Source organism: Sciurus carolinensis, chromosome 15 (genome assembly GCF_902686445.1).
Source record: "Sciurus carolinensis chromosome 15, mSciCar1.2, whole genome shotgun sequence".
In the NCBI taxonomy this organism is placed as follows: Eukaryota; Metazoa; Chordata; class Mammalia; order Rodentia; family Sciuridae; genus Sciurus; species Sciurus carolinensis.
This window is the reverse complement of record NC_062227.1, coordinates 64,851,580-64,867,712: the sequence shown is the minus strand read 5'-3', so window position 1 is coordinate 64,867,712 and position 16,133 is coordinate 64,851,580. Positions and strand designations below refer to the sequence as shown.

At 40.5% G+C, this 16,133-nt stretch overlaps 1 protein-coding gene across 2 annotated transcripts in view; it reads left to right on the top strand.

The window, feature by feature from the left end:
• Alpk2 (alpha kinase 2) overlaps positions 1-16,133 on the top strand; it is a 120,001-nt gene that overhangs the window by 35,345 nt on the left and 68,523 nt on the right. For both annotated transcript variants that reach the window (XM_047526676.1, XM_047526677.1), the window contains one exon: positions 863-2,561. In XM_047526676.1, the coding sequence (XP_047382632.1) occupies positions 863-2,561 (1,699 nt within the window). The remainder of the gene's footprint in view (positions 1-862; positions 2,562-16,133) is intronic.

Sequence of the window (16,133 nt, the reverse complement as noted above, 5' to 3'; positions counted from 1 at the left end):
AGAGGGAAATCGGCAATGTCACAATGATGTCAAATGCCAGAGACACAAGAATGCAACTTGCACAGACATAACAAGATTTATTGGGCCTGCAGAGCCTGGGAAAGGATTCTAGCAGGAAATGAGGCTGTGATGCACACCAGGATCCCACTCACTGTGACACTCATCAATAGAGAGGAGCCACAGGAGGGAGCACTGTCCCTCCTGGAACAGGGAGAGCAGGCTCAGTCCACTTCAGGATTCTTTTCTTCCCTGTTGGGTCAAAGTTGAGCACTTGACTTGATTTATGTTAGTTAGGATGACATTTGGATATGGGTTTCCAGCCAGTGGGTACCATGGCTGTGATTTAGATCTTTTGGTCACATTAAAATAAGGAGGAAATGGCCTTGCCCTTCATATACAATCCTGTTTACAGCCTCCTGGCAAGAAGCATGCCTTCTTGGTTTTAAAAGGAGCCACTGTTTTAAAAGGAGCCACTGTTGACTTTGTTCCGACACAGGAGGTAGAATACTTTAGTTATCTGTGTACAATGTCTCACTCTAGAAAAAAATATTGCTCTTTCAAATTCCTACAACATAAACTGACTTAAAAGGGGAGAAGAAACTAAATAAAACATTTCCTCCATTTATCCTAGCAATTATTGGCATTTTCAATTCGGGGTGCGATTGTGGAAAGCTGTAAGGGGAAATGCTGAACTTCCCAGAATTTCAGAACCAGGGGAAGTTGACCCCAATAATCCCTTTTTCCAGGGATACCACAGATCCCTCTGAGCATGCAGTAAAATGACAGCTATTTTCTCATGCACCGTGATGTGTAAAATGTGACGTACACCTCCCAACTTACCTGTATGTTCTCTTGATCCTAGCTGTACCAAAAGCGATGCTGCTGTTTATCAAATCTCAGCTAAAAACTGTCTGGGGATGATCTGCTGCTCTGCTACCATTGAGGTCGAGGGTCCATCAGAGAACCCACGACTCCCTCCTGACCTGGGAGGTGACAGGGACGCAGAGTGGAAACGTGACAAACAAGAGAGGAATGAAGAGGAAAGCACAGATGGAACTGCTGAGACCGAACACCCTTGCAAGGAAGAAGGAAGCCTCCCTGCAGGGGCTCCCACACCACCTGATTCCTCCTCCCTCAAAATCAACCACTTACATTCACCCCAGTTATTGGCCAATAATGACATCATTAGTGCATCCAGCTCTGGAAATGCTCCGGATGTTAAAGGAACAAGGCAAACTGCAGAGGCTGATGATCCAAATAGCACAGGAGAAATTTTCCTTAATTCAAATAATACTGAAAAACAAGATGCATCTTGCCACAGAACAGAGAGTTCCACAGTCTCACGGCCAGTGCGTGGAGGTCTAAGTAGTGATGGCCCTAATGATGAACTCTTACCCTCCACTCCTCAAAATCCCAAAGCACAGAAATACATTAGTTTCAGTCTTCCGCTCTCAGAGGCAACTGCGTACATTTACTCAGGTGACAGTGCCCCTGTCAACAAGCAACCCAGTCCCCAGGTTTCCAGCGAAGACTCTGACAGTGACTATGAACTTTGCCCAGAGATAACCCTAACCTGCATGGAGGAGTTTTCAGATGATGACCTGGAGTATCTGGAATGTTCCGATGTTATGACGGATTACACTAATGCAGTTTGGCAAAGGAGCCTGCAGGGGACTGAGCATGTTTTTTTATTAGAAAGCGATGACGAAGAGACGGAATTCAGTGAGTGCAGCCTGGGTGGGCGTGAAATGGGTTGTGGGCCTCGGGTGTCGGGTGACATGGGGCCTATGGATGCCACCACTGGCTTCTGTGGTTATCACTCACAACTCCAAGAAGTGGGGGTCAAGAGCAGCGGAGCCTCCAGGCACAGTCCCTCATCCCTGCTCACAGGGATGACTCTTACTTTGGGACCTCACCAGGATGGCACAGCTCTAGTGAGTGAACAGGGGAGATGTCCACTCCCTACAGCGTTTGAGGCTGCTGAAAATGATTATCCAGGAATTCAAGGAGAAACCAGAGACAGACACCAAGCAGGAGAGGAATTTGCCAGTGACAATCTGCTAACCATGGATGAAGCGGTGACAGAGACAGAGGTGAAGCCCTCATCTGGGGGGTTGGAAAAGTCAGGGATGAAACAGAGTTTGGAGATTGCAACTGAAGAAAGAGGAGAGGAGAGGGACTTAGGCAGCAGGAAGGGCATCCAGAAACCTGCCAGGGTGCGGCGACCAGGGGCCAGGGGTAAAGCCAAGAAACTGACCCCCAAAGAAAGTGCAGCAGGAGGCACCCTTGCTCCCCCTCCAAAGGAACCCGCTCGGCGCCCACCAGGCTGGAGCCATGACGGAGAAATTCCCTGTGCCAAAGCAACAGCTCCTGGCGGGAATTCCCACTTCCACACGGGAGAATGTGCAATTTCACAGGAGGCAGAGCAAGACACAGAAACCCTTCCATCTCCAGCAGACTCTGTCCCCAAGGAAGAGGCTACAAACTTCAAAGGAGAAGGGATGCCCGTGAATAACCTATTTACAATAAGCCAGTTTCCAGACCAGAGTGATCATCCTCAGGTAAGACCCTTCTTTTTAAAAACTACAAGGTAAACAGCGATTAGTGTGCGTGTGTGCGCGCGCGCTCTTGCGCTTTCATTTACGTTACAGTCACAATTGCTGTACCATAATGTAAATCAAAATAAGTCTCCCACTACCATCAGGGTACTTGTGAATGACAGCTGCTGCTGCTAGGAAGGAAATCTGGTTTTGAAAAAGGCCCAGATAAACCCTAAGCCATCCTAATTATAGCAAAAGACTGATAGAAGTGAGAGGCACTAATGGGATTCTGGACAGCTGGAAAAAGAAATCTGATATTTTGTCTACTGCATGTGTTTTACTAGGCAATGTTCACTATTCAGAATGTTTCTCAAGCAATGATTTTGAGAGTAGGCTTTAAAGGGGGAAAACCACGTCTTTTGTGGGGGGTATACTTTGAAAATGGTAGGTTTTGATTTTAATCAGAATTCATAGTATAAGTGTAAGGATTTCAGTGTGTCTGATAGACTTACAGGACTTACTTTGAGAGATGCTGGAGAAAGGAGACAAAGTTGATTTTGCCATGCTGGTGGGATGTTTTTGATCAGATGTTTGTATTATTTTGCTTTTCTTAGTCCACAAAGTATGAAAGTGGCCAAGAAAACACTGCCAGGAGGAACATTCATTCTCCCCTAATACTTATTTAGGATGATTTTAATATTGATTTTAAAGAGATGGAATTACATTCATAAGAATAATTAATGTACAAAGGATGCTGTGCTTGATACACCACTTGTATTTTACATATTAATGAGTTCCAAATGGACTGATGCTGTACTGTGGCCAAAATTTGGGTTTTGAAAATGAATACCTTTAAAAAGTCACTTATCTATTATTTTGGCTATTCTCCATGTTCCCTCTTCTCCCAGACTTAATGTGGGAATCGGGTATCATTTTTGTAGAAGACAAAACAAAATATTCCCTGATGCAAAGTATTGAACTCTGTGAAACAACAAAAATCAATACACTGCTTTCTCAAGATCCTGTATGAAAACAGCCAGTCTACAGATCTCCAGATCTGAGGTAGCTTGGCTAAGCCAATTGTTCTTTCTGTCTGCTGGTCAAATGGTCAAATTAGCCAGATAAAAAGTCACATTTCTACCCTGCTTTTTGTTTTTGTTTTGTTTTTTGTTTTCCATGCAAGCCCAGCTTGATCCTATTTAGTTCTCTAAGTGTGCCATTTAGTAGCTCACACAGCAGTGACCAGGATTCATGCCAAGATTAGTTTATAGAGGTGGCTGGTCAAATACTCATACAAAATAAAGCAGCAATGTTAACTTTTTCATGTCAATAAACACCACATTTCTTTTTCTGTTCATAAAAATTCCATTTCTTACTAGTTAAGTGTCTTTTTGGAGTTGCTTTTCCATTTACAGTGTGTTTCAACAGACAAATCAGTTTTATTACTACAGTTTGGGGAAGAGATAAGGCAGTCCAAATGGGGCAGGCAGAGGGAAAGGGCTATTGACAAAGGCAGTTTTAGACTCATTGCCACTGGAGGCAATTTTTCCCCTCCTCCAACAGCGGAAGATTTTAAGGAGCAGCAGGAAAGAATCTCTGTTATTATTCTCAGTTTGTGCCCGAAACTGAAATCTGGGGTGAAGAGCCCCTTCACCTAGCAGGCTTGTTTCTGGGCAATACAGCTAAATAAAATGAGCCAGGTCTGGGACAGAATGACTGTTGTGTGCAGTCTATGGAAGTTCTTATGCAACTCTTGCTCACACACACACACACACACAAACATATACACACACACATGCATGACTTCACATCTACCCCACCTTAACCTGTGCTTTGTGGTGGGAGTAAAGACAATTATCTCCAAACTGAGAACATTACTATTCAGAACACCAAGAAAAGAGTTTGCATTTTCTACCAGGAATGGGACTGAGTCTCACCTTGCAGTGGTCAGTATAGGCTGACTTCTCACTCGAGGGACATCCTGAAACTTGAATGGAAGCTGGGCATTCAAGAGCAGTCCTGCACAGCCTTAAGTTAAAAAGAGATCTTTGTGCCTGGGGCATTATTTTCCTTGGACTGAAGCAGGAAAATTTTTTCATAGGACTGGCATATTTGAAAATGCAGAGTCCTTTCCTGATGCAAAAAAGTGACTATTTAATTGCAGGAGATGTCTGTATTTTTTACACACTACAAAATGTGGCTAAAGTGATGGAACATGGCTAATTATCATTTCAATGGGATACAGAAATGTGGGGGTCAACTGGGAATTAAATAAAACTTTTTAGAATACTGTTCAGGAAAAAAAAATTGTGAATCTTTCTGTACTAAATCCAAAGACATTTTATATACTTATTCTCAGACATTTGAGACTGTGGGCTCATAAACAATTTTAAATGATTAAAAATCCTGTTTAGGGGTAATATTAATAAATCTGCCCACTCTTGAGTCTTGCCTGATTCACTTACCTTGAGCTGTCTTTCTGTAGAAAATGACCAGCAGTTTATGTTTTTGTATCTTATCTTCATCTGCATGTTTCTTTTAGCATTCTGAGGAAAATTCCATGTCTCTAATTTTCTGTTTTATGATCAAGGCTATCTTGCAGAATATCTCCTACCTAAATAGTGTCTCCAGGTGTTTTTACGCCTCTCTCTCTCTCTCTCTCACAACACAAGGCCATCTTGCTATGATTAGTCTTGAAATAGTACTTACCCAAGCTAGGATTGGAAAGCCCCCAGTTTTTCTACATTTATGGAAGATTCCAAAGTTAATCCTACTTTGGGAGTGGAAAACAGAGAGGGTACCCCAGGCTAACTTGAATCCTCTTCAAGGGTCACACCGCCAACTTTTCACCTTGGTTTTGAGCTCACTTTCCTGATTCAACTCAGAGGCAAGGCCTGCCAATCTGCCCATCTTAAGTTTCCTTCTCCAGTCACCCTGGGGTAAGATCATTCTCGCTCTTAAATCAGAAGTGCTGTGTCTGTCTTTCTGCAAAGCTTCCCAGCTTCACCCCAGGGAGATTTGCCTTTCTGTTTGGGGTCAGGAGATGGCAAATGTACAGTATGGAAGTGCATTCTCAGGTTCTGGTAGTTAAGAATCTTTCTGACCAGGAATCAGCACTAAGTATAGAAGGTGAACCCCATATGGGAAGTATTTGTTCAGTGTAGTTTGCCACCAATAAATCCCAACCATCCTGGAATAGTGACTGCCACATAATAGCTACTCAATCATTGAAGCCATATAATACAAGATTAAATGCCTAGTTATTGCAATTCTAATCTTCATTGATCTGAACCACCACACAGCCTTTATCTTCCTGAACACATTCTTTGGTTGCCCTCACATACAAACGCTGTTGCCAACCCCTCACTAGTTGGATGCACTTCTCTAGGCTCTTTTGGCCCTGGAAAAGGATTGGTTTGTTCTAAACCATCCACACTTTGCACTTCCCTTCTGGTGATTCACTTGACTTTAGTAGTGCTTTGTAATCTCACAAATTGCTAATTGGACCCAGGAAGTTCTTGCCACATGCACCCAGCACTCAAGTCCTTCCACCATTTTGATTTTGTGTATCTCTGGGAAGCAAAGTAAGCATACATGCTGGTTTGCTCACTGGAAATTGAAGCATTTTCTCAGACATGCAGTGCGTTGTCTATCTTCTTGTCTGGAATACCTGTCTGTCTAATTTTAGCTCAGCCCTCCTGATGCTTCAAGGTCCAAGCCCCTGAAGTTGCTTTCCTCATCTCTAACTGTGATTTCTTCTTTTGGAGAAACCCATGGCATTGTTTTCATTCTTCATCTAGTAGTCTACCACCTCTTGTCTACAGTTTTGCTTCCTGTGGTTTCAGAAATACACAATTCATAAATTTTGAGTTTTGCAACATTGTGAGCAATGTTATGAAATCTTGTGCCATCCAGTTTTGTTGTGACTCATGAATCATCCCTTTGTCCAGAGTATCCACACTGTATGTGCTACCCACCCATTAGTCACTTGTAGCCATTTCAGTTGTCAGTTTGTCACAGTATTACAATGCTTATGTTCAAGTAACCATTATTTTACTTAAAGTACAATAATGATACTGGAAATTTAGATATACTAAAGAGAAGTTATAAATTCTTCCTTTAAGTGAAAATGTGAAAGTTCTCAACTTAAGGAAAGGAAAAAAAAAAAAAAAAAAAAAAAAAAAAAAACACATGCCGAGGTAGCTTAAATCTGTGGTAAGAATGAATCTTCTGTTAAATTGTGAATGAGAAAGACATTTATGCTAGTTTTGCTATTGCACATCAAGTCACAAAAGTTATAGCTATAGCACATGATAGATAGTTATGATGGAAAAGGTATTAAATGATAAGGTTTAGTACTATTCATGGCTTCAAGAATTCACTAGAAGTCCTAGAATGTGTCCCCCCTGGACAAGGAGGGGACTACTGTTTAGGATAATGGCTTGAGACCTGAGTTTATGACTTACCTTCTTAACACATGTCCTTTTTTATCATATTAAAGACTTCTGGAAGGCTGGCTGAAAATGGTTTTAAGCCTATTTTTAATTGAAATTTTTATTGAGATAACTGTACATTCATATGTAGTTGTAAGAAATAATTCTGAGATGGCTGTACACTTTGCCCAGTTTCCTCCAATGATAACATTTTACAAAACCATAATATAATGTTGTAAACTAGAAATGGACATCGATACAACATACCGATCTTATTCAGATTCCTCCAGTTTTACTTGTATTGTGTGTGTGTGTGTGTGTGTGTGTGTGTGTGTGTGTGTATTAATCTATCCATTATTGGGGCTGAGGGTTTAGCTCAGAGGTCAAGTGTGTACTTAGCATGTACAGGCCTTGGTTCAATCCTCCGCACACACACACACACAAAATCGATAATATTTATTCCATGCATAGATCCCTATATGTACCACCAGAGGCGAGATATAGCTCCAATACCATAAAGATCTCTTGTGTTACCCTTAATAACCATGTGCACTTCCCTCCTCCCCACCCGCTTCTCTGGCAGCCATAAATCTGTCCTTCAATTCTAAAACTTTATCATTTCAAAAATATTATGTACATAGAATCAGAAAGTACATAAACTTTGGGGACCCATTTTTTTTCACTCAGCACAGTTCCCAGAGATTATCCAGGTTTTGTGTGTCACGAGTTCATTCCCTTTATTGCCGATGTGTGTCCTGTGGCTCATCTGATCATTCACTGACTGAAAAACAGTGGGACTAATTCCAGCGCTCGGTGTTTTGAATCAAACATGTGTGCAGATTTTGTATGAACTTAAGTCTTTGTTTCTCTGGGACCAATACTCAGGATTGCACCCACTGTGTCAGATGGTGGCAGCATGTTTAGTTTTAGAGAAACTGCTCATCCATTTTCCAGGGTAACGGTGGCCCATTACACTCAAACCAGCAAGGGTTGATGGTCCAATTTCTTCCCATACTTTCTGGCATTTGGTATTATCATTATTTTTTTCCCTGTGGCCATTCTGATATGTGTGCCGTAATATCTTCGTGTGATTTAATTTGCATTTCCCTAACTGCTAGTGATGTTCAGCGTTATTTTAAAATGTGCTTCTTTGTCAGCGATACAGACCTGATGAAATGTTTGTTGCATCCATTTTGTAATTGAACTGTTTGTTCTTTATGGTTGAGGTTTGAGAGGTCTCTATATATTCTAGATACTAGTTCCTTTGTTGGTTTACAACTATTTCCTCCAGATCTGCGACATGTTTTTTCATCCTTTTTACATGAGCTGTCTCAGAGCTCATGATTGGACCTTTTGATAAGGTCCAATTTATCAGTTTTCCCTTTTATTACTTGTGCTTCCGTGTCACTAATGGTGTCTGACTGGCTCTAGATCCTGAAATATTCTGTTTTTCCTTTAAGTTTCCAAACTTTACGTTCTACATTGAGTACTATGATTCATTTTGAGCTGTTTTTTGTAGAAGGCATGAGGCTTAGATTGAGATTCTCCTTATGCTTATGAATATTCAATTCTTCCAATACTATTTATTGGTAAGGCTTTTTACCTATTTTTAAAAAGAACACTTAGCATATCTCTACTTACCCAGTAAGTGCTCAATAAATATGCCAAAGTCTCATCCCCTCTTTTAGGTCAGATAAAAGCTATTGACCACTTTCCTGCCAGAGAGTTTTCCCAGTGGCTAAGACAACAGCAGACTCAGGGTCAAGTCCAACTGAACTCGAAATCAAAGAAACCAAGGGAATTTTCATTTTTAAGGGACCATTGGTGTTATTAGGAATGAAGGGACAAATCTAGGTGTGCTATCAGTCCTACATTGCTCAAATTCTAAGCATTGAAGAATTTAAACAGAAAGCCAGGGGTGAAAGAAACATAGAGACATTCTTTGAAGTCCAAGACCAGCAGTTCTTACTGAATGATATGCTCTTGCCTTAAGGGTAATCATGGCTCTTAAGGTGGCCAACTGCCACCCTTGGCCACTAGTCTGTTTTAAGAAACAACAGAGGATTTACCTCTTCTAGGCTAATCAGATTTGACCTGATGTGGGTAAACCTAGGTGCTCGTAGGCAAGACAAGAACAAGGACATAGCAGCATGAGAACTGTGTCGCCATCCAGCAACAGGAAGAGAGCACAGCAGGTCTCTAGCAAATATTTTGGGGGTGTAGGAAAATAAAAGCAGATAATCAAAACCTTCTTGCAATACAGCTTTCATATCTGGAACAGAATAATCTGAGTGTTTACATAACAAAATATGTGTCACCCTCCTCCAAACAGCAACTTGTGTAAACGATGAATGCTCCAGAGAGGCCCGGTAGCCAGACCTCGCTGATGATGGGAAGGGCAGAGGTTACACTGGCTCATCTCGCAGCGCATGACAGTGGAGCCTCTTGTCAGCACCACTCCAAAGCTGACAGAGGGACTCACACAAACATTTGTTTTGTGTTTAATCACAAAGCCTGCTGCACCACTTCTGCCAAATGCCAGTAACCATCCTGGGTGTGTGAGATGCTTTAGTGTCTAGGCTCACTGTGGCCACTATACTCAGTCCATGTTAAGAAATAAAAAACAAGAGTCATTAATATTTGTAGACTAGAAACTTGCTGTGTGATCTGGACCAGCTGGTTAGAAATACAGACTCTGCAGCCTTGTTCCAGTCCTACTGAATCTGCGTCTTAACCAAATTCCTAGGAGATTTCTATGTACACTGAAGTTCCAGAAACCATGGTCTACTGAGTATAAAATCTTTCTTAGATTAGAAAAGACCCCAAGACAGTAGTCTCATCCCTCACTTTACATGGAATTACCTGGGATCTGCCTGAACATGCCTCCCCACCTCCCTCCCCTGCCACCGCAATGCAGGGATTCCAGTGTGATTAGGTCTGCAGTATGGCTTGGGCATCAAGAATTTTTAAAGCCGCCAGGTGATTCTTTATCCCTTTAAGGTGGAGGACCCTTTGGAACCATGCTTGGTAACTTCTAAGCACAGAGATGCCCAGCCCTGTCCAGGAGGTCCTGATTCTGATATAGAAGTTCTAGGGTAGGGCTAGGGATGTATGCCCTTTAGGAAAGTTCTGTGACTCCATGTAACCGGAAGCACAACCTGGGCAGAGTCCTGGAGCCCAGGAGTTGAATGCAAAGCTTGTCCTGGGGGCTCTGGGTTCTACTCATGCGGAGTAGGACTGCAGAGATGTAAAGGCTGAGCATATCTTGAAGGGTTTTCTTGGGGATTCTGGAGTCCTTCCCCTGACTTTCCACAATGTTAGCCAAGGAACAAAGCATCCAATTAGTCAACACCTAAAACTTTTCTAACAGTGGCAATGGTTAAGGTGTTCCTGCCCTATATGTGTTCCTAAAAGATCTCACATTCTGCAAAATCTCGCACTTAACAAACTAGGGCTTCTAGAGAAAATCCAAGTCCCTGCAAGCATAAATGGTTCTCTGAGTCGTCCTAACTGCTGTTGAGGTGGGCCTGGGAGCCAGTGCTTCCCGCCCTTGGACACCCAAACCTGGAGTGAGCTGCTTAGACAAAAGTTCCCTGGGACAGGCTTTTTTTGGATTTTGCTAAGTTTACACCTTGAAAGCGACCCTGCTGTAGAGACAAAAGTTGAGTTGAAAGCTTTGTCCTTTCCTGCTCAAGATTATGGAGTGTCTTCCTGCTCTTGAGGCTCTCTCTGCCCAGGAGAAGTTTGTTGCTCAGGACCAAGGCAGTGACGTGACTACATGGACCTCACGTTCCTGTAGACCCATCTCACCGTGCCAACTCGCTTGTGTGGTATCCACGAGTGCCGCTTGTTACAGAGACCCTGTGGCAGCAAGGGGACTGCTCTGAGGACCCACTGTTGCCTTCTGCCCAGGTGGCCCAGGTTTGCTTTTGAGTTCTCAGGGCAGTTTCTCAAAGTCAAGGCCTGGATTATTGGCACTGGACTCACCTAAGGAGGTGCAGACCTTTAAATTCACCCCAGGTTTTCTGAATTTGCATTTTTCATAAGCTATCTGGGCGGTGAAGCTCGGAAACCATGGGTTTAATCACGCGAACCAGGAAAGACAACTACGACTGGAAGAGTTTGCGTGCAGAATCACAGTGTGGAATCGAGGGAGGTTAGCATAACCCTAAGAGGAAAAAACAAAAACAGGAAACAAACAAACAAACAAAAATCCCTCATGATTTGGATTTTTCTCTGCTTTCTAGTTGGCTTGCTATAAATGCAGCTTGTTCTTCACCTGTCCACACTACTGAAATAAACACAGGCCCTGATTTATTGTAACTAATCCAAAACAGGTGTGCCGTTTGCAGCTGAGTTTTATTTTGAGGAGTAGTGAAGTGACAGGGATTTGGGTGGAAGCAGGGGAAGCTGGTGGGAGGAGGGTCACTTGGCTGCAAGGGTGGGTTTTTGTCCCTGTAGCAGATCTCTTACCACAGCCTTTGGTTGGAGCTGGGTGCCAGAGACATGCTTTGTTGGTCTTTTTTTTTTTTTTTTTTTCTTTCTTTCTCATGAGTGATGATGATCTTGCATCTCTGAACTAAGACAGGAAAACATTAAACTAACCAACTACTTATTCAGACAAATGATAAAACTGGGGTAATCAAAACCAGTGTGGCAGGAGCCCCCAATACATGAATAGATAAACTGAATAGAGTAGAGAATCAAATCCAGTACTGGAATTGGTTTATGGCAAAGATAACCTTTTCATTTTTAGAGAAAAATCAACATCTTCATGCTGACACAATTAGCTACCATATAGAGAAAATATCCTAATAGACCCCCCAAAACTTCAGATGAATCTCTGGGTTAAACATAAAAAACAAAATTATAAACTCTGATTGAAATATTACTATTTTTATGATCTTGAACTCTAGAGATAAGGTCTTCTTGGAACGCAAATAATTTTTTTAAGTGAAGAAAACATTGGATAATTTTGATTATAGCTAATTAAAATTTTCTATATATAAAGGAATATTATAGGGGGCTGGAGTTGTGGCTCAGTGATAGAGCACTTGCCTGGCATGTGTGAGTCTCTGGGTTCCATACTCAGCACCACATGTAAATAAATAAAATAAAAATCCATTGACAGCTAAAAAAAATTTAAAAAAAGGAATATCATAAATAAAATTAAAAGAAAGTCACATAATGAGAGAAATATGTTATAGTAACAAATGTAACAAAGATTAATTTCCGAAGTATTTTATAAACAGATAGATAATAAAACGTCTTGCAAAAATTTTTAAAAGGTAAATAAATATGAAATTCACAGAGGAGACAAATGGTGAATAAACACAGAAGATGCTCCAGATCATGGGTAATTAGAAAAATGCAAATTTAAAAAATGTAACACCTTTCACCCCTAAGAAAAAAAAGTAAAAGGGTGATAATATCAAGTTGAACTTTTGGGGAAATGGGTACATGGCCAGCAGAAGTGTAGTTTAGCAATATCTTTTAAAACTAAGACGGGTATTACCCATGACAAAATAGTTTCGTTTCTCAATATCTAGTTTTCTTTTTTGTACTGGGAATTAAACCCAGGGGTGCTTAATCACTGAGCACATCCACAGCCCTTTTTTAATATTTTATTTAGGGACAGGGTCTCACTAAGTTGCTTAGGGCCTCACTAAATTGCTGAGGCTGGCTTTGAACTTGTGTTCCTTCTGCTTCAGCCTCCCAAGCCACTGTGATTACATGTGTGTGCCACTGTGTCTTGCTGTTCTCAATATCTATTTTTAAGGAAAATTTGCACATGGGTCTGTATAGACATGTACCATAATGTATGCTATGAAAATGATTAATGCAACATTTATGGAGAAATAGCTAAATAGTATAACCTGTTCAAATAACTAACACCTCAAAACTAACAGAATGAGAAAGGCCCATTGCAAAACATTACATGCCACATTCACTATTTGTGCCTCTGAAGTCAATCCATAATAGCATATTAGTATTTTTTTAAAAAGTTTTTTAGATGTAGATGGACACAATATCTTTATTTATTCATTTATTTTTTATGTGGTGCTGAGGATTGAACCCAGTGCCTCACATGGGTGAGGCAAGTGCTGTACCACAACCCCAGCCCCCTAAAATTATTTTTTAAGTCAGGGAGAGTATACATGAAAATGATAAAATGATTAACTCTGGGGAGGGAAGCAGGAATCTAGTATTTGGAGAGGTAATTGATAATGTTTTAATATTTTTAAAGGAGATTGTATTCATTTGTTGAAAACATTAAAAACAAAAAATGAAAAACATAAACCTGGAGCTAGAAACCCTCCATTTTAGTCCTGGTTCACTGTGAACAAGCTGTATACACTTGTGTAATTTCTTTTCTTCCTTTTGGGCCCTTTTCCTCAAAGGAAGAGGTTAAACACAAAGATCTCTAAGTTTCCAAGGCCCACGAATCCTGAATTTTGTATCAGCTGCCAAAGTGAATATCAAAAAAAGTGAAAGAAAATATGGTTTTCAAGACAAGGAAAGACTTTCTAAACATAAAAGGGGAAAAACGGACAAATTTGATGATGTAAAAATTTGCATAATCCCCACTGTAAGCAGAATTGAAAAACAGATGAAAGCCAGGACAGTGCTTGTGGTGTACAGGCAACGGAAATGATGTAAGGAAAGGCAGGTCCCCTCACCAAAGGGTGCAAAGGAATCCAAAGGCCATTCACTAAAGGATTTGTAAACACACCATAAACTTACAACTCACATCCTCCTTCCTTTTGTCCTTTCTCAATTTTCCGAGATTGTGTTGAAAGTGGTAATAGCTCGACTGATAAGACTGAGGGAATAGGTTTTCTCCTACACTGCTGATGGAAATGCAAATTGCTATAACCTTTCTAGATGGCAAATCGGCACTATTTACTAACATCGTCACAATGTAAATTTCAGCCCAGTCGTTAACCCAGTAAGATTATCAGAGATATAAACAGTTTCATCTGGATAATGATATTCTTACTAGCATGATTTATAATGAGACAGGAATAACATGGAAAAGTGGTTGAATAAATTATGGTACAAAATTCCTTGGAACACTATGCAACTATTAAAAAATCATGCTTTTGAAATATTTAAGGATATATGAAACTTCATGTAAACAAATTACAAAGGATACATATAACACGTGTGTGTGTGTGTGTGTGTGTGTGTGTATATATATATATATATATATATATCTTTATTTATTAATTTATTTTTTATGTGGTGCTGAGGATTGAACCCAGTGCCTCACATGGGTGAGGCAAGTGCTGTACCACAACCCCAGCCCCCTAAAATTATTTTTTTAAGTCAGGGAGAGTATACATGAAAATGATAAATATATATATATATGTATATATATATATATACATATATATATATATATATATATATACATACACACATATAATCTCTTTAAGTAAGTTCCATGGTCTCATGACAGAAAGAATAAAGATATTTGCCTATGGTCACACCATCTTGTCATTGGCAGACCCTAAGTCAAATTCCTGCTCATGTTTATCAGTTTAATGCCTATACACCGCTTTGTGATTCTAGAATAAATAAGTCCATCTTGAAGTCATTACTTTTTTTCTTATTTAGGACAACTGATAATATATTTAGAGTATTAAAAAAGAAAATAGCTTCTACTTTCCTCTTGTAGCTACTTTACAGTCTTCACTTCATTTTACTGAAAAAGATAGTTTACATAGTACAACACTATAACTTTTCATATCCTTTAAGAGACTACCCAAAGCCAGCAAGAGAATGCTTTTCTTTGATATCTGAGAGGATGGCATGGACATGAATGCGGAGTATAAAGTTAGATGCTGGATAAAGGCTCCCTGAATCCCAAGGGCTCTAAATGTGAGTTAATAGTACATGAAGCAGAACCAATAAATGTGGGTAAAATTTCCTTTATTATCATTTTTCTAGAACCATATTCCATGAGGCTATAGTATATGAGGTATCTAATCCCCACAGGTGGAAAACAGCTCAATCATGGTAAGTAAGGTATTGTGGACTGAAGTTTTGTGTCCCCTAAAAACTCATGTTGAAGCCCTGACTTCCGAGGTGATAGCATTAGAAGGAAGTGCCTTTGGGAGGTGATGTTGGGTAGATGAGGTTATGAGCATGGGGCCCAGAATGCATTTATTTAGTTCACTTATAAGAAGAGGCACTGAGAGCTTGCTTCCTCTTTCTTGCTCAGCCATGTGAGGACATGGTGAGAAGGTGGACTTCTGAAAGCCAGGAAGAAGGTCCTCACTAAGAACTGATTCATCTAGCATCTTGATCTTGAATTGCTCAGTTTCCAGAACTATGAGAGATCTGTGTCTTTTTTTTTTTTTTTTTTTGCGGTACTGGGGATCGAACTCAGGGCCTTGTGCTTGCAAGGCAAACACTCTTCCAGCTTAGCTATCTCCCCAGCCCGATCTGTGTCTTTTGCTTAGTTAAGCCTCTTTGTCTGTGGCACTTTTTTGATAACAGCCTGAACCAAAACACAAGGTCACTCTCAGAATCCTAAGTAATTATATTCAGAATCCCAAGTCATTTGGGATTTAGTACATAAAAGTAGTAAACTATGAAAAGGTCCCCTTGTAGTCTCAAATGGCTTTCCTATCTACTTACTGTGAACCAGAGGTTAGTATGTTCACTGGAAGATTCTAGGTTCTGATAGATGATGTTGCTGATATTATTGTGCTCTTAGCATGACACTTTGATGACATTTTAGTGAGGCACTTTTCTGAAAGAGAATTGCTGTTTACCAAAACCAAGCAGTAAGTCACAAATCCAGTCATTCTGTTGTGTAGTCAGAAAGTCCAAGATGAAACCATTCTGGGAGGGCCATTTTCAGATCACCATCTCAACTTCTGTACCTGGTCAGAAGTTTGCACTGATGGTGGGAGAAACGAGAGTTGTTATCATCTACCAAGAAATAATCATTCATTGAGAGTTTGTCCCCAGTGCTATATTAAAGTGCTATATTTGGTAGTTCTTGTAATTCATATGACACAATTGTAAGCTAGTAATAGGGCTCTAAGAGGTGAATTAACATGCCCAGGGCACATCTATTTTAAGTAGCAAAATTGGGATTCAAATTCCATAGGAATTCAGATCATCACAGAATGAATGGACATCGGTA